The 23,521-nt window shown below is 39.5% G+C and overlaps 1 protein-coding gene across 4 annotated transcripts in view; it reads right to left on the reverse strand.

Moving 5' to 3' along the window:
- Nucleotides 1-471: 471 nt before the first annotated feature.
- Nucleotides 472-23,521, reverse strand: part of LOC122139764 (elastin-like) — a 37,657-nt gene continuing 14,607 nt past the window's right edge. Inside the window, exons 5-24 of one of the 4 annotated variants that reach the window (XM_042738935.1) lie at nucleotides 11,883-11,963; nucleotides 11,739-11,801; nucleotides 11,610-11,636; nucleotides 10,955-10,996; nucleotides 10,753-10,848; nucleotides 10,599-10,646; nucleotides 8,562-8,624; nucleotides 8,439-8,474; nucleotides 8,216-8,287; nucleotides 7,205-7,243; nucleotides 7,024-7,107; nucleotides 6,276-6,347; nucleotides 5,507-5,551; nucleotides 2,363-2,431; nucleotides 2,224-2,268; nucleotides 2,059-2,127; nucleotides 1,932-1,967; nucleotides 1,768-1,833; nucleotides 794-858; nucleotides 472-631 (exon numbers count right to left, since the gene is read on the reverse strand). In XM_042738935.1, coding sequence (XP_042594869.1) covers nucleotides 614-631; nucleotides 794-858; nucleotides 1,768-1,833; nucleotides 1,932-1,967; nucleotides 2,059-2,127; nucleotides 2,224-2,268; nucleotides 2,363-2,431; nucleotides 5,507-5,551; nucleotides 6,276-6,347; nucleotides 7,024-7,107; nucleotides 7,205-7,243; nucleotides 8,216-8,287; nucleotides 8,439-8,474; nucleotides 8,562-8,624; nucleotides 10,599-10,646; nucleotides 10,753-10,848; nucleotides 10,955-10,996; nucleotides 11,610-11,636; nucleotides 11,739-11,801; nucleotides 11,883-11,963 — 1,136 coding nt within the window. In that variant the 3' untranslated portion in view covers nucleotides 472-613. The remainder of the gene's footprint in view (nucleotides 632-793; nucleotides 859-1,767; nucleotides 1,834-1,931; nucleotides 1,968-2,058; nucleotides 2,128-2,223; nucleotides 2,269-2,362; nucleotides 2,432-5,506; nucleotides 5,552-6,275; nucleotides 6,348-7,023; nucleotides 7,108-7,204; nucleotides 7,244-8,215; nucleotides 8,288-8,438; nucleotides 8,475-8,561; nucleotides 8,625-10,598; nucleotides 10,647-10,752; nucleotides 10,849-10,954; nucleotides 10,997-11,609; nucleotides 11,637-11,738; nucleotides 11,802-11,882; nucleotides 11,964-23,521) is intronic. The other 3 variants (XM_042738934.1, XM_042738936.1, XM_042738937.1) reach the window with 3 other exon arrangements.

Raw genomic sequence — 23,521 nt, forward strand, 5'->3', positions numbered from 1 at the left:
TTTTAATTCCCAGCCCATTTTAAGCCAGCAATATAATAATTTTTAAACAATAGATGACTTAAATTAAAACAACCCAGCATGGTGGGAAAAATGTTTAACCCAACCAGATGGGTCAAAATAACCCAGCATGTCTTCTGTCCAATATTTACCCAGTGCTGGGTTGCCAAATAACCCAAAATGGGTTGTTTTTAACCCAGCATTTTTAGAGTGTACTACCTAACTATCTCAAGTACTCTACTTGTACTGAATAATTTTTTTAAAAGTTATACTTTCTTTCTCTTACTCACACTTTGATTTAATACCATGGCAAACTAGGTTTTATTTTTCATTTATAATATAACATCAGAAAAACATGCTAGCAAGACTAAAACACTAGTAGCTTGCAGCACCAAGTTCCCACTATTGTCCAGGCTCCCCAGCCTATTCAAGCCGGTGCTGTACATGCAGTGTCTGAAATCAAAATGTCATGCACCTATAAACCATAACTGGAAGAGAATTCCAAGCAAAAGTGTTAAACTGAATTTTTTTTTATTCTGTGTTTGTCCGCACTACATTGTAAAATTCCATTTACACCTGAAACATGTGTAAAAGCTCTTACCATATTTAGGAGGCTTCACTCCACCTGGATACACTAAAAAATAATTTGTAATTAAAGTAAAAAAAGTAATTTCTATTGTTATTATTTCATGAACTTTGTCCAAAAGATTAATCCTTCATTATAAGCAACATTTTAACATTATGACATGAACTGTAGGTTTCACCAGATGCAATATTAATGTAGTGTAAAACTCACCTCCAGCTCCTGGAGCTGTTCCTGGAATCCCCCGGCTCCCCCCACTACTCCACCGACTGGTGCACCTTTTCAAAATATTTTAGTAAAATAAGCAGCAAACCAATCTACTACTTTGAAAAATGCCCCTGGGATATTAAAATCCATTCAGTCACTTCTGTGACTTGATCATAAAGGCATCTAGTATGTATAGTGCCCAATTTTGGAACCACGAAGCACCCATCATAGGCAGAAGAGATTGCATGACCAAAATGTAAAACTGATATTTAGGGGCATTGTACATGTGAAATCAGATACATCCGAAATCTGAAGACAAAGCACAGTTGTACTCATGAGTTTGCTTTTTCCACTGTGGGGCCAGTGTGAGCCATGGCTAACAGCATGCCAGTGTGTCCATTGTGTGTTTTAATGGTTTTATACTGCGCCTGCAATTTCTTTACCTTATCTCAAACTTGCATCGTAGTGCGCTGGATACTTAGCTTTGCGAATTCAGCAAAAATGTATTTTATTACTTCTTCGTTCCTGCAGACGCCATCAAATTGGCGTTGTACATCGTCCTCGGCCCAGATGCTTAGAAAAGCCCTGGTATCTTCCACAGACCCAGTACTGGCGATTCTCCATTTTCAGTTTAGTTCAAGTTCTTTGCATGACGTAATACAGCCAAATGCGCATCTTGCCACAGACACTCTAACCTGACAACTCGCTTACTGGAGATAAACTCCGCCTTTCACCTTGACCACACCTCAAGCCTCAGTTGGCCCGCTTTGGCCCAAGATATTCGGCGGGCCAAAAAACCCTGGCCGTTGGCCCAGAGGAAGCCCCAACGAGGCACAATCAAGCCCCAGAAGTGACAGTGGAAACGGGACTGGCCCTGGCATGCACTAGCACACTAGCAGTGGAAATGCAGCTATGGAGATTTTGTGTGCGGTGGCTCCAAATTGCCTCAAGAAGTGATTTGATTGTTTGTTCCCACTCACCTCCAGCTCCAGGGTACAGTCCTCCAACACCGGGAACAACACCAGTTCCAGCTGCCCCACCCAAACCTAGGAGATCGAGGAAGAATCTAAACATTGCTTTATAAATGTGGTCTTAGAATAAACTATATAAATCTCTGTGAAATCCCACCACAAATAAATGTTACCATATTTAGCTGCTTTGGCTTGAGCGGGAGTAAGACCTTAGAAAAAAAGAAATGGTTTTGAGACTCCATGATCATTATAATGTTTAAATGTTCTTCTAGATATTTTGCATAGACAGTTTTTTTTAACCTCCCGTTGCAGGATAAACCCCTCCAGCTCCTGGAACAATCCCAGCTCCACCAGGAACTACTCCTGCACCTGGAACAAGGCAGGGCCATGATCTCTCAGTTTGACAGAAATTAGAACCATGGTATATCTGAATAAGAAGGATCCTAAATATGGATACATGCTTACCGTATTTAGCAGCTTTTGCCTGAGCAGGGGAGAGTGCAGCAGGACCTTGACACATGGCAAAACACAAAACATTTATCAGTGGCGAATCATTCTAATAAAGTGACTGTCATTTAACACAACGGCACACAATTTATCTCACCCCCTGCCCCAGGAAAGAGTCCACCTGCGCCTGGTACACCACCAATACCAGTAACACCAGGACCAGCACCTAGCGAAAGAAGGTTTGCTATCAGATTGAGATTATTGTTTAACATTGTCAAAATCATGCTCTAGATTTAATACTGTTGCATGGAATTTATGTTAATGGCATTGAAATTCTGCAGCAGAGTGATGATATTTCAGATCATTATATAGTGGTGTGTACTCCATATAGCTAAAGCTGCAAATGTAACTACTTGTTACAAATATGGTAGAATCATCACTTCTACCACAAAAGACTTCTTTGCAAATAATCTTCCTGATTTATCTAATTTCTTAGCATATCCAATAGCTCAGAAAATCTTGATTTAACAGAAACTATAGACTCTCTCTTTTATTGCACTTTAGATAGGGTTGCTCCTTTATGCTTAAGGAAGATTAAGAAAAAACAGTCCGACACTGTGGTATAACAAGCACACTTCCAAGATCGATACTACTTGAGATAAAATTGTGCAGCCAAAAACCATGCATCCATCAGCTACAGTACTGTATCAGATAGTGCACCATAGATCCACTGAGGAACAATTACACTCATTCTCTACAATACGAGAGAAAGAATTGTACCATATAAACTTGTTAAATCATCTAAACCAACAACATGTATGTTAGACCCTATTCTATCTAAGCTCCTAAAAGAGGTGCTTCCAGAAGCCATAGCTTACTAACTATTATAAATTTGTCACTGTCATTAGGATGTGTCCCAAAAAACCTTCAAACTGGCTGTTATTAAAGCCTCTTATTAATAGAACACAACCTGACCCAAAATAATTAGTTAATTACAGACTGATCTTGAATCTCCCTTTTCTTTCAAAGATATTAGAAAATGTAGTATCCTCACAACTATGTTCCTTCTGTCACAGTCCGGTGTGAGAAACGCACGATTATGACGAAGATGAAGGAGAATAATCTTTAATATAATCCACACAGAAGGAATCCACAGATGGTAGTCAGGTCATGCACAACTCAACCAGGAACAGGAACATAACAAAATATGTGCACAATGAACAAAATAAAGGGGAGCTTGCTGAGGGACAGGCAGGTGAGGAGGATGAACTAATAATGACATAAGAACAGGAACAGGAACATAACAAAATATGTGCACAAGGAACTAACTAATGAATGAGAGACAGAAACAGGATCAATGAACACATGAGGGATGAAAAACACAACAAAACATCCAAAGGGGTGTGACACCTTCCTAGAGAAAAAAATGGTATCTATGAGGTTTTCCAGTCCCAATTTAGACTTAGTATCATAGTACTGAGACTGCTCTCATTAGAGTTACAAATGACCTCTTATCATCCAAATGTGGTTGTATCTCACTATCAGTGCTACTGGATCTTAGTGCTGCATTTGACAATATTGACCACAACATTCTCTAGGAAGTGCATTGGCATGGTTCAAATCATATGTATCTGACCATCATCAGTCATAGCAGTGAATGAAGAGGTATCATACCGACGACAAGTGCAGTATGAAGTACCTCAAGGCTCAGTACTAGGACCCTTGCTTTTCATGCTTTACATGTTACCCGTGGGAGATATCATCATGAAACATGGTGTTAGCGTTCACTGTAATGCTGATGATACTCAGCTCTATATTTCTTTGTGGTCTGACAAAAACATATCAATTTGCAAAACTAACGGAATGCATAGTTAAAATAAAAAACTGGATGAATAGTAACTTCTTACTGCTAAATTCAGAAAATAAATAAATAAATAATCGGGCCAAAAACCTCCACATGTAATGACCTAGAATACTGTCTAACACTCGTTGGCTGCTCTGTCAATTCTTAGTCATCAGTTAGGAACCTAGGTGTGCTATTTGATAACAATAACAATCTTTCCTTCAAAAGCCATGTTTCTAGCATTTGTAAAACCACATTTTTCCATCTCAAAAATATATCTAAATTATATCCTATTAAACTTTGTGCACATTTCAAAATCTTGCTAATTACTTATAAAGCCCTGAATGGTTTAGCACCTCAGTACTTGAGTGAGCTCTTATCGCACAAAAGTCCTTCACATCCGCTGTGTTCTCAAAACTCTGGCCATTTGATAATACCTAGAATATCAAAATCAACTGCGGGCAACAGAACCTTTTCCTTTTTAGCGCCCAAACTCTGGAACAATCTACCTAACATTGTTCAGGAGGCAGACACACTCTGTCAGTTTAAATCTAGATTAAAGACCCATCTCTTTAACCTGGTTTACACATAACACACTAACACATTTCTATTATTCTTTTAAAGGATTGTTAGTCTGCATTATTTAGGTCAACTGGAACCAGGAACTTCCTCCCATAACACCCGATGTACTGTTACATCATAAGAGGAATGGCATCTACGCTAATATTCATTTGTTTCATTCTTATTCCCGAGGTCACCTTAGCCATCCAGATGCAGACTGTATCCAGATCAGATGGTCACTGCAGTCACCTTGATCTAGTACATATCCAGACCAGAAGGTGCATCACCACCTAGAGATGACGTCTACAGCCCTGAATGTCAGCGGAGACCAGGACAACTAGATGTGCCCCAAAAACATCCCCAGCGAAGACCTCGTCAGCTAGACTGCCATTGGGACAAGACCACGGGGACCAGAAGACTCCTCTGCACAAAGTGACTTGAATTAAACTGCTGGTTTTGTCTGGCCAGAGAAGAACTGGCCCCCGACTGAGCTTGGTTTTTCTCAAGGTTTTTTTCTCAGTTTCTGCCACTGATAGATTTTTGGTTCCTTGCAGCTGTTGCCTCTGGCTTGCTTACTTTAGGACACTTAACAGTGAAATTGTCAACTTGATTGCACAGATACTATTTAAACTGAACTGAGCTGGACCATCACTGAATCAATGATAAACTGTCTTTAACAGAAAATTGAGCATTTACTGTTGTCCTTTTGCACTATTATTACACACTATTTTTCCTTTTTAATACTGTAAAGTGCTCTGACACAATCTGTATTGTTAAAAGCACTATAAAAATAAAGGTGACTTGACTTGACTATATAATATAGTCAACAAGCCTGAATCGCCCATCAGTCAGTTATGAGCCACATAATAAAGCAAGATAATCAGTCAGTGTACTCACCATATTTAGCTGCTTTAGCTTGAGCTGGAGTAAGAACACCCGCACCTGCTCAGAGAGGACAAATCCAAATTTTGCTTATAGAAAACAGAAAAACATCAATAATATCACAGGCCATTGAATGTCACAGATCTCATGCCCCATGTGCATTGACATCAAACCTATCGCAACGTGTCTTTGCATGCAATGTTTGATTGCACAATTGCTCTGGTAGCTCCTGTTATTCCTAAATTCCTTGTAGTTTCTAAATACCTATAGGTTTCTAAAAGGGAGTGCACATATGGATAAAATGTATACATGAATTTACTCATTTCTTTTGATACAAGTATCAGCACAATGGAGTAAATGCAGGGACAAATTAAAGTTGGATTTAGATTTTGAAGCTTTTTAACAAACAACAAAGGTCTGGTCTGTCCTCAACAACAACACTAATTGTTTTTTTATTTTGTTTTTGGGACTGACATTTGTGTTCCACACTTTGGAATGGCATACGGGTGAGTAAATGATTTCCTTTAAACAAAAAAACAATGTCTGATTGCAGCTCCTAAACCATTCTTTAGCAAAAGGATTTTTCACATCCTGCCCCTGGGTAAACTCCACCCAGCACCACCTGCTCCAACACCACCTAAACCAGCTCCAACACCCAAGAAAATATGTAAACCCTAAACTAGCCACTTGAGTAAATGACTTATATTTCAATATGGACAATTTTTTTTAATATAAAAATGTTGATTGTGGTTTTAGGGGATTTCAAAGGAAAATGCATTCTTACCTCCTATGCCAGGGTAAAGTCCACCAGCACCACCCAGAAAAGCTCCAGCCCCACCTAAACCAGCTCCAGTACCTGAAGAAATGGGAGCAAACAGTGAACTTCTAATATTAGCTCTTGAAAAAAAAAAAAACAAAAAAAAAAAAAAAAAACCTTATGCACAAAACAACTGAATTACAATGTTAATGGTCTTGTTCTTTGGATAAAGCATGTGGACTTCAAAATCATTTAAAATGATTATTATTACCATATTTAGCAGCTTTGGCCTGAGCAGCAGAGACACCTAAAAGTCCCCACACCTACAGTATGTACAGAGACATCAGATCAGCTACTGGTCATGCATTTGTAGTGCATGTGTGTGCGTGCTGTTTGCAGCCATGGAAAATGACAGTCATTTCAGTATCTTTCCAACTCTTCTAGGGTGAATCTCATGAAGTCAAGAGCATGTGTGGGTTTTATTTCACCACACAATCTGACTACATAGATAAGAAATTATATTTTTGCATTAACATTGAGTACATTTTGCATTGGGACATTATCGTTCATACAACTAAACAAAAAAATAAATACAACTGTGATTTTTAAATTAAAGAATTTGCCATTTGTCAAGCATACACACACACACACACACAAACAAAAACAAAATAATATATTATTGAGCTAAAACATAATGTGTTCTGTACAGGCTAAGATTTTTAAGATTCATAGTGTATTATAATTATTTAAATATGGTGGCTCTGACATAACACACCAGTCCCTGTTGGATAACCGGGCTTGGAGCCAGCTCCACCTTTCCCACCAGGGAGTCCAGCACCTCCACCAAAACCACCATAACCTTTGGCATAGCAGGCGAGAATCAGCACACAACTCATACACATCACAAACAAGGTATACAGCACATGCATGTGATCGAGGTCATCACTGTAGCCTACCGTAAGGAAGTTTACTACCAGTGTAGGGTAACCCAGCACCTGTTAGGACAAGTCATGACATAAAACTTATCGAGACATACTAAAGACATACTAAAAATACTGTGTCAACAAAATATGTTGTATCCGGTACATACTATAGCTATTCACAACAGTAGAGTTTGACGATAACTACAGTAACACATGGCCAGTATTTGAACAAAGAGCACATACAGATAAAATTGCTACAGATAAAACATATGCAAAATATTAGATGATAAATAAGCCTCTGAATAAATTTCTGTTGACGTACGAGCTCACTTTCACATAACCTGTAAACATGTTGAAGTTGACACACATTTTTATCAACATTGTATCCTGTTTTTATCAGAACAAATATGCAAGTTTGGAAAAGCTCTCTTCCACTAGAGTCTCACATATTAATACCGCAATCAATTTCTCTTAATTTCATTGGATGTATTCCTAGTCCATGATTAAGGTTGATAATGCGCTGATAAGAGAGACATGAAAATATGTACTTCATTTCAAGCTTCAAATGGAAACATTTATGAAAATATTTTCAGTTGTGACTATGAAAACTATGACTATGAACTTGAACTTAACATTAATTAATTAATTTAACTTTGTCAAGGCACTTTCAAGTGAGATGTCACTTTCCAGAGAGCACATCATCCATCTGAGGTTAGTGCTCAAAACTAATTAATTGAGCACTTCAACTGCTGAACCTCTATGTAGAAGAAATCACACAACGTTTCGGTGCACCCGGAGAGCAATCTACCACATAAATGGATGACTAGCGATGCAAGTCTAAACACTGATCCAATATACTGGGTTTCATCTGGAGCATTTGATGAAAGACATTCTTACTTTCTTAATTCTGTCAACCTCATATTGTATTGCTTAATAGCTGTAATACCAAAAGTGCAATCAGTCAATAAATGTTTCTTTTCAAGGCATGGTAGAACTGGGCTGAGCACGATTTGTGAGTCTGATCAAAAGAATCAAATGTTCCACCTGGGGCTTTGGGAGATTTGAGAGGGTATCCGTGAACTACTCCTTGTTGCAGTGGTCCATATCCACGCCCACCTACAACAAAAGGATAATTGTTTGAATGTCAACAGACAATGTAAACTTTTTGAAAACAGGTGTTGTTCAGATTTGCAGATACTTCCAGACTATCCAGATATCATTAATATTCTGTTTACATTGTTGCTGTATGCTCATGTACTGTACTAACCACCACCTGGTACCAGACCCTGCCCTCCACCAGCAGCTATAGGAAAGATTCAGTCAGTCATAAAGATATGGTAGAATTTTATTTCATTGCATTGGCTGATGTCATTGTTCATTGAGACTTCACCTGATTTAGGTTTGAGTCCAGCTCCTGTGGCTACACCAGGAAGAACACCCCGCCCATTGAAGCCTGTAATCATTCAAATCCAAGTGATCAAGACCAAATGAAGGCCATGTGTGCAATTTTAATTTGGGTTTTATCCAAATGACTGAGTAGCAGGCCTGCACTAAATCTGTGAGCACAGAAAGCCCCACAGATGTCTGGAGAAATCATTCAGGTTCTACACATACCTTTGTTTATGAGATGTCTTGGCAAATTTGATAACGGACAAAATTTATTATATGCATGTATGTGCAATATACATTCAATGCATAATTTCTGCCTGTTTCTGCTAACATTAGAGTCTTCTATAGCATGATTTTACTTAGGGCAACTGCTGTTATGGAGGAGTCAATCTTGATGAGCAAGACAAATAAATTAATGTTAAGTTCAACACTCTTCAAAGGGGTCATATGATGTTGCTAAAAAAAAAAAACATTATGCGGTTTAAGGTAAAAAAAACAACAACTTTATTTTCCACATACTGTACATTATTGTTTCTCCTCTATGACCTGCCTTTTTGAAACGTGTCGATTTTTAAAAAAGCTCATCGGTTTGAAAAGCGAGGTGTGATCTGATGTGGGCAGCTGTCAAGTGGGTTGTGATTGGCCCGAATACCTCAAGCGTGTGACAGAAATGTTACGCCCCTTAACATGCTGTTATGCCGTGAATGAATGTTCTGAAGTGATGTAAACTTCAACAGATTTCCCCTGCTCAAGGAGTAGGGAGCAATGAACACTGTGTAGGGACCATGTCAACGGGAATCAGTTCATGGATGGAGCTCACTTCTAACAAGCTGATTATCTGAATCAGGTCTGTTAACAAAGAGAGACGTGCAAAATATGCGTGAGGACTGGAATTGAGACCCACTGGGATTACATTAGTTGTACATGTTAATGATAATTGCTTCCGAATTATGCTACCATCTGTTTTAATGAGAGGTAGCAAAATCTGACAGGGTAGCACAAATCATCAGAACACTGGCGCGACGAGACAAAATCAATAAAACCCATTACAAATAAGGCATTTGTTGTATCCTGTGGGGAACATAATTACGGATTATAATGACTTATACTGTGTTTTTAATGCATTGCATTGCATTGCGCTGCTTAAAACATAAAACCATGTCCTACATTTGTGATCGGAGAAACGACAAACAGTAAGCACTGCTCTTCACTGCTCAAAACTCATGTTTGAATCGTCATTGGCGAATCCTTTAAATATGAAAACATACTGTGAGTCAGAACAGCCGGCATTGTAGTCTTCTCTCCCAGGTTCAGGAAACATTCCTCCATAAAATGTGCTGCACACATCTAAATATTTGGGTTGAACTGTCCTGGAACATTGTTGTAAATACAACTTAACCACTGATTTCTAGTTGTGTCCTCTTTTGGAAGGCCAAACAAAGTATTTTCGCTTTCACAACGAAAACACACAGCCTCTTCACAACATGGCGGCGGCAGCAACAACAATAAAGTTATTTATATTCTTTCTTTACGTGAACATTTAGGCGGCGTTATGCAAATCTTCCCACATTATGACATAGACATGTGGAGGCGTTTTAGGAGGGCGTGGACAAGTCTTAATTTTTATAAAGAATATCTCTTTGGATTTGAGACTTTAGTCTTTGCACCTTTAGGGATCTTATCTATTCACTAACAGCTTGTAACACTCCAAAGAGAAAGGAAAACTTGAATTCGCATCATATGACCCCTTTAACAAGCTATCTGAATAATCCATTACACACTGTGAAGGTAACTCTATTGCTCCCTTAAGTGTGCCAAGAATTTGTAGGTTTGCATTCTTGCATATAATATGTTTTCTGACCGAAGAGTGTAGCATCCTCAGCTCAGTTGAACATATTTTGCCATGAGCAGATCCATTTCACAGAATTCGGCATATGTTCCTCACAATCCGCACCATAAATGTAAAAAACAACTTCTCAGTGTCCTTGTGGGCCTGGTGGTCATATTGCAGTACATAAACAGAGAGAAATTATCAAACCTTGTCCAGGAACAAGTCCTCCTTGATAAGGTCCAGGCACTCCCACTCCTGCAAAAAAAACCCACCAAAAAAAAAAACCCAACAAGATCGAAAGTTGATCTATAATCATGCTTATTTCCATGTATAGATACAACGTCAGACCCCCCACACTCACCCGGCACTGGAGCTTTTCCAGGCTTTGCGGCTTTTCCCCCAGGTCCAACCCCACCAGGGCCCAGTCCTTGTACCCCGGTCTGAGGAATGACAAGACCTAACAAACAATTGAAAGGTCAGACTACCTTAGACAAGACTATCACTGCTGGCTAGTCATTCGAATGAACTCATGCAAGTATTTGCTAAATATACATTGACTGCACCTGGGAGGCCAGAACCAGGGCCAGTTCCTCCTGCACCTGGCCCTGAATGAAAACCCAACAACACATTCAGTCAGATCACTAAACACATTGGGTGCAAATCTGGCCTGCAGATATTCCTTATGCTTCCTTAGTAATTTAGTTTGCCTCACTTGCTCCGTCCCTTTGACATGAAACAAGTCGTCTTATCTGATTTCAGTGCCTGGAAGCTGATGTTTCAGGCTGTTCATTTATTTGTTTAACCCTTTTCCCAACCGATATCAAACACAGAAGAACAGACATTGCATGCTGCTTTTAGATTTTGCCAAGGACATGCTGAAGTAATGTGCTGGCTTTCGGTACATGAACACCACCAGCGGGTTCCCAGAGGGGACATGTTTGTTGATTTGGCTCATGATCTAAGGCTCCTTAATTCAACTTCAAGCCAACTGGGTCTAGTACCATGAAAAGAGTCATAGCCGCGTGAATACCAGCAGAGTAAGCTATTTGTTAAAAAGGTGTTAAAAAGGGACCTGTATGTTTTTATTGTATGAATGTTTCCTCTGGAAAATGAGGTCAGATCACCTCCTACTTTTTCCATTTCAATTTTCTCGAAAGACGTTTAATTCACAATGTGTTTGTACAATGGAAACAATGGACTCTGAAAAATGTATATTACCTCCTTTAGCAGGCTTTCCACCGGCACCTGAATCAAGAGAATCAGACTTAGAAGAGAGCCATGTAGTTTTTTGTTACTTAGCCACAAAGAAAACCCAAATCATTAATAGGCTTGTTGAATGAATGGCACCTCCAGGAAGACCTCCTCCAGGCAGACCTCCTCCAGGAAGACCTCCTCCAGGTAACCCAGCACCTAAAGAGAATCCCTAATGGTTATATTTAATTCCTTGACTGCACTTTAAACACTGCTGACTATTCACTGGATGATGAGCACCTGGTTTAGCCGGTTTCAGACCTCCAGCCACTGGGTACAATCTTCCAGCACCACCATATGCACCATAAGCCCCATAACCACCTACAGCAGAAGAGACATAGAGCAACAAAATTCAGAAAACCTGTATGCCAGGCATGGAAATTTACTGGCATTAAAAGTGTCAGCAATGTTTAACATGGTTAACTTGAGGAAATTAAAGGACAATGTATAATTTTCATTGAAGGAATGTTCTGGGTTCAATACAACTCAATCAGCAGCATTTGCTGCTTTTCAACTTATTGGTCACACTTTATTTTTAGCCCACTTAAGCATTCTACTGACTATTAGTAACTTTACAGCTACATACAACTAGCAGTTATTTGAGTATCAGTAGACCGTCAGCTTAATATCTGCTGACACTTTATTTCAAAGTCCACCAACAAACTATAAGTCACTTTCAAGTATGTCTACTTATTCTACTAACCCTAACAACAAGAGAAGACAGTGAAGTTAAAGGAAGCAGCATGGAAGCTAGATCTGTGGTAGCCTCTAAGCAATGAAGTGAATGTTCTAGAAATACAGCATTCTGACTAGCTGCATCACTGTGTGGTATGGTGTCTGCAACTCATCCTGCCGGAAGACTCTGCAACGCATAGTGAGAGCAGCTGAGAAGATCATTGGTGTCTCCCTCCCTCTCTCTCCAGGAAATTTACGGAACCCTTCTCACTCGAAAAGCCCTCTGCATCGCAGGTGACCCCCCCCCCCCACCCGTCACACAGCTTCTTCAGTCTGCTGCCATCAGGGAGGAGACAGGGGAGTCTCCAGGCCAGGACCAGCAGACTGAAGGACAGCTTCATCCATCAGGCTGTCAGGAAGCTGAACTCGCTCCCAAACTTGCCCCCCCCCCATCCCTCTTCTGCCCCAGGCACCACTGAACTATGAACCCCCCCCCAGATCCCACATCCCCAGGTCCTTCCAACCCCCCCTCCCACTAACATTCGATGAAATGCACCAGACACTTTGTGCAGCATTGGTCTGCTCACTACCTCATTCACCATGGAACTGACTTCATTCTACTACCTCATCAGTCAGTTTAAATAAAATAACTGCTCTTGAGCCCTTTTGTCACTTTAATCAGGCTTAATCATTCTTTTTTTGCACTAAAAATCTTTTTGTCTGCACTGTTTGTTCACTGGTTTGCACTCTATCTGCCATGTGCCTTGCACTGCTTTATTTAACTTTATTTTTATTTTTTACATTTCCTTATTGTATAGTTGTATCTCATATTTTATATTTGATCTAGATTTTTAGGCTCTACTGTTAGTGTTATTTGTATGCACCGGGGGTCTGAGAGTAACGCAAATTTATTTCTCTGTATGTATTACTGTACATGTGGAAGAATTGACAAAAAAGCAGACTTGACTTGACTGTTGTGATCATGAGTATGCCTCTCTAGACCATTTGAATCCATGATTCTGGATAGTGGAATAACAAGTTAGAAGTGATATCTAACAGGAAGGATGTCACATATGAATCATTATAAATTTTGAAGATGATCTGCCCCCATATGAAGATGATCTGCCTCCAAATGGCTTGGACTGTAAATGTTATGGAGTGATTTAGCAATGAGACTGGAAGGGGCTGGATGGGAAAGAATGAAGAGAGAGAACAAAAGACAATACATTTTTTAAGAGATGGAAAGTGAGGGCTCAGAGGATACAGTGGATCTTTTTGGCTAAGTAAATGAGGAGTTAGCATGATTGAAAATTATTGCCACATTGTGTCCTCCTTCAACAAGGAAACCCTAAACAAATGAGGTCATGAAGTTTGCATCCGTATTTTATGGTAGAGGGAGGAATACAGGAATGGAAAGGATGTGCAGTAAAATGCTTTGCTTATGAGTCTTTCTTTTGCCTTTTTGCCATTATAAATCTGAGAGTAGCTTTAAAAGCCTTGAAATTCTGGTGTTGGAACTTCTGACAGAAGAGAAAGAGATGAAACTTTTTATAGTGGATCATGGCAAAAGGAGGCTACACACTCATGCTTTCCAAGCATAAATTGCAGAGGGTCACAGACAACAGATCATTAACTTGGGAAAAAACATCCACATTGCTCTGCAGAACAATGCCACAATTGTACAGAGCTGAGGATGTAACCATATTTTGACCTGTTATGGAATATTAAACAGCTTGTCTACATTTGGCTCCAAACTTTTGGATCAGTTAAATGTCTAGTACATGCTAAAGAAAGGTCTCCGCTAATCTCAGCCTCAAGCAACATACCCACAGACAATGTCAACGGACTGAAATCATCAGTTCCAATGTGACTTAGTACTACACATAAAAGAAATTCTGGAAAAGAAGCTTTGTCTTGAGCATCTGGTGTGACCCCCTTGATCATTAATACTAGAAAAGAAACATTTCCAGTAACTGCGGATCAGTCCTGCACATCCGCTTAAGTGAGTTTGACTTGGCCATCCGGAAACATTTAATTTTGTTGTAACCAAATCTAATGGTTCTCATTTACAATCAAATTCTGTCTTCTCATTGCTCCCACAAATGTTCTTTCTCATTCACATGGTTTTAGGCACATTTCAGGTCAGTAGAAATGTTCTTCTTGTAGAGCTGTCTTGCCTGATTGTGAAAAAAAAAAAAACACACACACACCAACTTTAGCCATTTCAAGAGAGGCCTCTAGATCCTTAGATGCTGTGCTCTGGGGTTTTTGTGACCTCCTAAAATTTCATATGTTTTGCTCTTGGAGTGATTTTTGTTTGGACAAGCATGCCTAGGCAGAGAAACTGGTGTTAAACTTATGAAATGTTTCCATTAGAACAATATCTGCCTCTTTGATGGATATTAATCCGTTTTGATTGTTTTTTTTTTTGTTGTTTTTTTTTTTTGCTTTTTTTTCTGGAAAATCAACAGTGCAATGACATATTTTGCCATTTAAAGTCTCTCCATATGTTACATATTTTTCTCTTGGCTGTGTACGGTTATGCTGCTGGCTGTTGTGTAATTGATCAGGTTCAACCTTCGTGCCTACTTAATTATCAGTGCAATATATCGTCAAATCATTTATTTTGTGAAAGGCCTCTCAAGTTGTATTTATGACTGCGAACCTCTGGGGTAATTTTGATACCCAGTTTTTAAGTTGGGTGGGCCACGAGCTTTAAACATGGCAGAGGACAGAACTATTGTAGTGACTGTTAAGTTTTATTTGTTTTTCTTACAGCATCTGCATTGCTTTATCTTGTCTATACAGTAATGTATATTTATGTATATAAAGGAGTATTTGATGGAATATATATATATATATTTTTTTTTACACAGTAAAACAACATTATTCGTCTGAAATTCCAGGATCATCAGCAAGGTGACTTACTAGATAGCACAATCACTGTATATAATAACTGTTTTCAGTTGGATAATACAATTGCATTATTTTCAAAGAAAAAAAGTCCAAGAATGCAGAAATTGCAGACACTAGTGCCCATAAAAACACCAATAACCTTTTCACACAAATCATGATTACAGAGGCAGTAATGACACTTATTTTTGCACAGTTCTTTGCACAATACTACTGTATGTTATGACCTCATAATGCTTTTAACCAAAGCATTATAAAATTTGTATCACATAACCAGTTCCATATGTGAGGCTTTTATGATGTGGTAAGCTTGCTCAGTAGCTCATCTGGTATGGCATTGCACTTGCGATATGGAGCGCAAGTCACATTAAAAGAGCTCAAAGACTTGTAGTAGCAAGTTAAAGGGGTGTGGTTGCTTTGTTTGTGTCACATTTGCTTTTGTTAACACTAATAGATTCAGGGTAGGGTTTAGTGTAGATGTGAATGTGACACCTACAAAAACCAAAAATAAATGTTTCCATATTCATGTTCGTCTGATTTGGAGAAAACTGAATGCTCTTTTAGTGCCACTCACTGGACATTTTGCTCTAAAAGTGCCAATAAACATGCAAGAAGCAGCATAATATCATAGGAAAGTAACAAGAGTGTTTTTAAAGTGAGCCTGGGTGGATTATTTCAGAATAACTTGCTTCTTAACAGCTCTTAATAACAAAAAAGTACACTGGTCGCTTTATTTTTCAGTCAGCCTAAGTGGACAATTCTGGGCCAGAATAAGTTGTAAAATGGGCCAGACTTCATGATAAAAGATGGGCTACGTGACACTACTGAAAGTCCCCGCTAGCACATCTGAACTCACAGAGGCTCAAGAAATGTGGAATGGTCTTGGACTAATTGTGGCTAATTTCCTTTTGTTCATCATGAGCTCAGATCTTTAGATGGAGCTGTGATCCATTCGTTTCTTAGTGCATCTAATCTTTACTAATATATCAATTAGAGCGACTCTCAGACACGTGGATCAGATGCTCAGACGGGTGCGTCTGCCATTAGTTTATGATGCACTCCCCTGGTTTCCCGGTGTCAGAAAGCAAACCTCCCTCAAGCACTGTGAGTACTGCTCAGGCAACGCAACCAATCCTGATGAACATGAAGACAGTCCAAGTGCAGCTGGAATATATTACTGTCATCTCATTCTCCCTCTTTCCACAAAGCCCTGAGTGCATGAAGGTTATCGAAACATAACTCTACCCACTCACAAAAACTTCCAGAGGAGGACAGAAGAAGAAGAAGCATATACTTTTTTTTTTTTAATGGATGATAGACAAAACTACCACTGTAAGTTTAAGCTGGATGCCATTTGTCAAATGATGTGATCTGGCAAAGATGAAACACTCAGTATAGGTGAAAATGTTAGATTTCGAAGAACTTAAGGTTCAGTCATTTTGAAGTTATCACTGTTATTGTGAAGTACTGTCCAGAAGTGCTTTGAGTATCCCTACCAAATAGTGACAGCTTATCAGTAGTGTCAGAAAAAATAATGAATGGTATGTTAGGATCAGGTTTCCAGCTGTTGCTTGTCATAGTAAACTGCTCTAATTGCAAATGTAAATGTGTTAATTTTTCATCTGCCCCACCCTGCAGCTGATTCACTAATTGACCATGCACCACACCGATCTATGCTCGCTATGTCGGATGCCAAATGACCATCAGTTGTGCATAAACACAAAAACCTGCACGAAATGTTAACATGCAACGATATCGCTATATACTAATCTAAAACAGGGCAGCTGGATACATTACAGCTAGTCTGCAATTAGATTTTCACCAGCCAGTGCAACAATACTAGGAATAATGAAAGGAACTTCAGAACTTTGCATGGATGTATGTGGATGATGAATGTGAATTCATTTCCACTGATTTCTGAGAATATCGAATAGTCATTTGTTATATAAGACAAGTTGTTTGGTACTGTTCACCATTCTAGCAGATAGTGGAAAGATGCCATCTCTTTGTCTACATAAAAGATGAAAAATGTAATGCAGCTCTCTCTCCTGTGATTTATTTCAAGCAAGACTTACAACAACTAGGCATGGTAACATTTGGAGATAATAACAGATTTATCAAGTATGAAATGATCAAGACTGCAGCAAGCCTTCAATTCTTAAAGCTTGTGGTCATCCAATCCATCTTGGGCTCAGGCATGCGTTTTGTAGAGCTGGGTGCCAATCATGTGAATAAACTGGTGTAAACACATTCCATATGAGAAAGAACCATTCATCAATGATTTCTTTTTGAATAAAAACACCTTTTGAGCAGAGTCCCCAGATGAGAGCCGGATTGTTAAAAGCAGCAGATAGAGGGAGTGAGGAGTACGAAGCAGAAGCAAAGTTTAATCCACACCCACAAACCCCCTCCAACCCTTTACTCGTCCTCGCTGGAGCAGCTGGACAAGCCTGAAGATTTAATTTAAGAGAGCAGAGAATTCCATGGCCCTCGTCCATGTATCTGACGGCAACTGCAGTGAACCGACTACAGCATCCTGGAATTCAAATGGCACGGAGGTCCTGTGAGATTATTGGAAGGATCTCAGACCCAGCTTGAGATACCTTGTGAACCCTACAGCAAGTTAAAGGTGCTCAGTTAAGTAGCCATCATGAAATTTGGGTGCAAGCTGTTTCAGCTACAGACAGAAATACATTATTGGCTGGCAGAGGGTCTCTAGAACTTTGTGTCCAGAACCGTGAACATTCTGGGTGCATTCCTATACTGCAAAGATAAGTCAAAATAATGCTAGCTCTCTTCAACACAGAGTTTTTACAGCTCCACGACACATCCTGTAGATATGATATGCTTCGGAAAAGCTGTGGTTGAACCTGGTTCACAGGCCATTTAAGGTCACCTAAAGAGAGCTATGCAATTTATAATTTGCATCCAGGAGATATTTTGCGGTGTTTTAGTAGCAAGTGGTGTTGCTACTAAATCAAGCCCACCAGTCTGCCAAACCGATTGTAGTGGGATGGACAGTGGGTGCGTTGTTTCTTTAAATATGCCACGAATACATGAGTTGTCCAATCATATACTTTCACGGGTATATAAAAGAGGACCTTTAAGGCACCATTCTGTGTTGGAGCACCGAATGTGTGTCACTGCCCGAGGCCTGCCCATTCCGGTTTTGGTTCTTCCCATCTCATAAGTATGTGTCTGCTAACTAGTGAGCATCAAGAGGTGTGCTTAAGGTAAATAGTTTATTTTGGATTGAAGTTTTCCGACAGACAAACGTCACCATGGTTGGTTGGCAGTTGCCTTTCTCATCCAACATGCTCCGGCTGTAATCCCGTGCCTTTTTGCTGCGTTGATGTCCGTTCGCGTGCATGGCCGGACTCATGACTATAGCAACAACATGAAGGTACAGTATGTGCAACTACTGCTATTGATGTATAGTGTTTTATGTGGTAATAATTTTACATTAGTTTGATTAGGATCCATTGCATTCAGTGCAGCCTATAGGGCAACGCTCTTTGACGCTGCTACTTTGTTGACATTAGTTCCTGTGAATTAAAACTGCTTTTTGGCGTGTTTGCGCTGTCTATCGGCCCTCCTCCATTAGACCAGTTCTTCTGTGTGCAGTTGTTGTGTTTATTGCTGATTGATTTATCCCTCTTTAGTTTGTATTTGCTTTTTGTTTCTTGTATTTGTTTCATATGGTTTAACCTTGTTTCAGTCTGATTTTGCTTGATTTATATTTCTTTTTACTCTGCTCAACCTGGTTTAGTTTGTATTTTTGTTGTTTACTTATTGGTATGCTTGAAATTGGAATATGAAATAGGAGTGAACATCTACCTCCATTTGATGAGACATTGTTTAACCTCATAGCAGGTGTCTTGATTTTCTTGGATTTTTCATTTAAGTGTTGAGCATTGTACAGTTGTTAGCATTATTTCTTTTGTTTTGAGATTATTTGGTTAATTTTGTATTCTGTTGCAGGAAACCGAGGCCTCCAGGCAGGCCGCTAGTAGGCCCTTGTGTGCGGTGGTGGGACTTTGTCACAGATTGCAGTGTGTTCATGCTTGATTTTATTGTGAGTGTGTGTGGTGTAGTGAGACCTGTGCACCTGGTTGTAAGATCTTGCGACATAGGAGCTTGCACTCAGTAAACTAGCTTACCTGCCATAGGTAAAAGCCTCAGTTTTTGTTTTGTTTCTTGTTGTCTTTTTCTATGTTTCTAATCAGGTCTACAGTTTAATGATTTTAAGATTAGCGCTTGATTATTGTTGAAATAAAGCTTTTTGTACTTTACTATCCACATCTCAGGCCTCTGTCTTTAAACCACGTTCCTGTGTGCCCTTTGTAGGTGATCAATTCATAAAAGATTTTCCCTGTTTGACAGGGTTCGATAGTCACTCCCTCCACACACCTATAGCCAATGTCACATTGTGAATTCATTTTCAAGCATAGTCCAGTGAAATTGAGAAAACTGCAAAAGAGGTCTTATGCAGGATTTCATTATAGCAAGACTTACCTAAAACTTTGATGTGGTTCTACAAGCACTGCTATTTCCTTAGCAAATGCAAATCTAGTTATCGATATGCTGTTGTTTTTCCCTTTATTGGACGTGAAAGTAAAATATTACCATATGTCCCCTACTGTGTCCAGTATCGTTTTGGACGATTGTTCCTCCCAAAGGGAGCAGGTGTTTGTGCAGGAAAGAAAATAATGCACTGCCATATGAACAGATCCAATTTACATGCGATTGCGAAACAATCCATTGTAACAATATCAGCAAGTCTCATTGCCTCAGCGAGATTTTCTAAAACATGACTCATTTGTACTGAGTTCTCCCTTATGTTACAGAGGAAAAGCCATATCTGCTACTGAAATCGTTTTTTTACTGCCCTGTTTACTGTCATTCACTTGAAAGTGTATCTGCATATCTCATAAACCTTCACTATATAGGTTTATGGTAATTATTGTGGTGTTTGGTGAAAGTGTACAACTTTAACATAACCCACTTGCATGCTGTATAATCAAAATCACTGATGACAACCCAACACTGACATCATGGCTTCATTTCAAGACATCATTTGTCACAAACAGAAAGACATGCTTACGCAATGTTTACGTAGGTTTTATGACAGAGTGCACCGGGGTGAAACACACCATCTGCTCCTGTCAAGTTTTGTTTCTCGTGCGATTCCAGAAATATGCTACAAATACCTTCAATCCGCATCATCCCCCTAGGCAGAACGTGAACATATCTGCAGTCTGAGCTGGCACTAACTGTTAACACTAACTTGATCATTTATTGCTATTATTTATCAAATCTCAAAGAACAGTACTGTGCAAATCAAAGTTAAAAAATGTCAATGCGAGAGCCAACTGTGGCGGTCTGATCAGTTGGCGATGCGAGAAACATGTCCCAGATGGCTCACATATGCATGGGGTTTGTGCACGATGAATACTTTTCTGACAAGTCAGGGCTGAGATATGATACGACCGATAAACAGAGCTCACATGAGCTCTCCACTCTTGCTCCTGACAGACCTAAGGGATGTCAGAGAACTTTTGTACTGACTCTAAATCAGGGGTGCCCAGTGTTGCTTCGACCTTCCTGTTCAGTGCCAATCCTGCTCTAACAAACGTGTCTGTGATTATTAAAGGTCCCTGGAGATCTTGGCTGGTTCAGGTGTGTTTGCATAGGTTTGGAGCTGAACTCTGCAGGAAGGTAGATCTCCAGGATTGGGCGTCCTGGTTCTAGTACAGTGGTTTCCACCCTGAATCAGATCATCAGCTCATGAGCAGAGAGTCGAAGACCTGAAATGGAAATGTTGGGGGCTCCCAGGAATGAGGTTAGGAACCACTGCACTACAATGTGTCTGCGTAAATGAATGTCCCTTACAGAGCAATACTGTGACAGGACCATGGTACGGGGGTTCTTTGACCAACAAAACATCACAGTACTATTATGTATGCTCAGAACAGTGGTAGTACCATGGTACCTGTCCAAAACAAAAAATACAAAGTACTGCTGCAGTAAATATGTTTTATCAGATGTTCTGTGTATCCATGCTTGAACAGTGCAAGTTTAAAGTAATCGGAAAAAGCATCGTCAGGAATAAGTCTTTGAAACTGTTTTGGGGAATAACCTCCTCCTCGCATGTTTACATTACTGCTCTTTCCCCGCCTAATTTATTGCATCCACATTGCATTGAGAAAGGAAGTCCAAATCTGAGATAATAAAGATCTGCTGCCTTCTTCCCCTCTTTTAATTATTTATTTATGTCCATGTTTCCTCTTATTTATTTCCAGCATCACACATCTCTTCTTCCAGTAAGGATGCATCTTTGTGTTTTATGGCTGCATATGTGTCACCGAAAGGTTCTTCATTCAGGAAGTGAACTAAGATGAAAGAACTTCTTGATTTATGCTAAATCATACTCTAAAAGTAGAGAACGCTGTTATGATGATGACCACATAGTGATGAACAGAGTTTTTTTCTTCTTCTTTTTTGGAACAGCGCTCCTCCAAAGCGGTTGCACAAGACTGGTGAAACGAAACGCAATCTTCTGCATTTGGAAAATGTTTGCCTCTGACAACGTAAACAGACAAGCATCTCATCAGAAGTGAGAATGAACTCCACGGACTTGTTTGCAAATTTTGTCTTCCGAATCCGAGCATATTGTCCGCACCTGGGGACGAGCGCAGGAAGTGATGCGTGGCTCCCGGGGGGAGTGAAGGATGTCAGCGTCGACTCGGCGACATGAGGATTGGCCATTATTCACAATCAGAGGCCAGAAGCGAGCAGTTTGAGGACAGGCCTGAGCACGCTAATGAAAAGCATATGTGCTTCACAAGACTCTCTGGCTCTTCTCAGCTCATCTCTGCCTGGCCCACACCCTTCAAACTCTCCGCATTCAGCCCTTGCTCCCTTTCAAGTCTGAAACAAACACTGGCTTCTCTCACTGAGACAACATAGAAACGCATGTGGAAAGCAAAACCTGACATACTTTCTTAGGGTTGTGCTGCTCTGGTTTCTGTACAGATCAAAAACAATGTCTGCTTTTAAGATCAGGTGACTAAATAAAATGCAGCTGCCTTTTTAGCCATTGCAGAATGAATCCAATAAATTCAATGTGAAAAGTCTTGTGAGCCAAATCTTTCCTCGTCACCGCCAATCTAGCCATGATGTTTATGAGTTCGATCCCAGCACAAGAAGCGCAATAAAGAAAAATGTCCACGGTCTCACGACATGCAAGCTAACTGTTTATGACAAGAAGCTGCCCAACATTTATGGAAAATAAGGCATTTGTGTGGCGATGGCAGCGGCAAGCGACACAGAATCCACCTGTGCTTCAGGCACTGTGACTTGCAGATGGTTTCCAAAAGTCCTCCCCAAATTCAACAGCTCATCCCAGCAATGATGACAGGCCTCACAATCAGGTCTGTTTTACAAGGGCTCACATGAGCCAAGCTCATGACTCACATTGCTCGTCTTAGCCATCACCTTGCTTTAATAAAACACCAGGTATCTTTTCGCAGTCGAGGTGTTCATAGGGGTGGCCGGCATAGATCTTTTTCAAACACTGTCTTAAATGGTTTATAAGTGATCCCAAAATGTATTGTGTACAAGGAGACTTGGGTACAACTATAAACCATGGTGTTGTGCTATAAGGGATTTTAATCATATACACATACGTTGCTTTGCCTTTTAAAAGCAAATTACTATGACATTATAAAATGGTTATGACTTCTTATAATAAAGCAGATGGCTAGGGGAAGCAAACAGTTTTTCACAAATTCTATAATCTATGTTATGAAGTATAGTTTTACTGAAATAATAATAATAATAATAAAATAAAAAAATATATCAAATGAAAGAAAAGAAGAAGAAGAAGAATATGATTAATGAATAAGAAATAAAAACATTAACAGCTTAAGCCAAAGTGGCTTTCAGTGTATTTAAGGAAAACATTTAATCAGTGGCACTTACCACAAATAGAAGTCTAAATGCTAAAATAAAAAGTAATAAACATATATAAGAAAATGCTGATAGTCCACCAGAATAAAGTAAATTTTACAGGATCATTTTTTTTTTTTTTTCAATATTTAAACCTTTATTTGTATAGTATTTAGAACACATTTGAAGTGACCAGAATTGGTTCTTTATTCTCAACTTCATTCTCCAAACTGCTCGTCCTAGTTAGAGGTGCAGGGATTGATGATGTATATGTAAATGTCTCTAAATGTACATTAACATTAAGTTTGTCATCTTAGAGGGCCAAAGACGTATAGGACATT

This window comes from Cyprinus carpio, chromosome B15 (genome assembly GCF_018340385.1).
Source record: "Cyprinus carpio isolate SPL01 chromosome B15, ASM1834038v1, whole genome shotgun sequence".
Taxonomy (NCBI): Eukaryota; Metazoa; Chordata; class Actinopteri; order Cypriniformes; family Cyprinidae; genus Cyprinus; species Cyprinus carpio.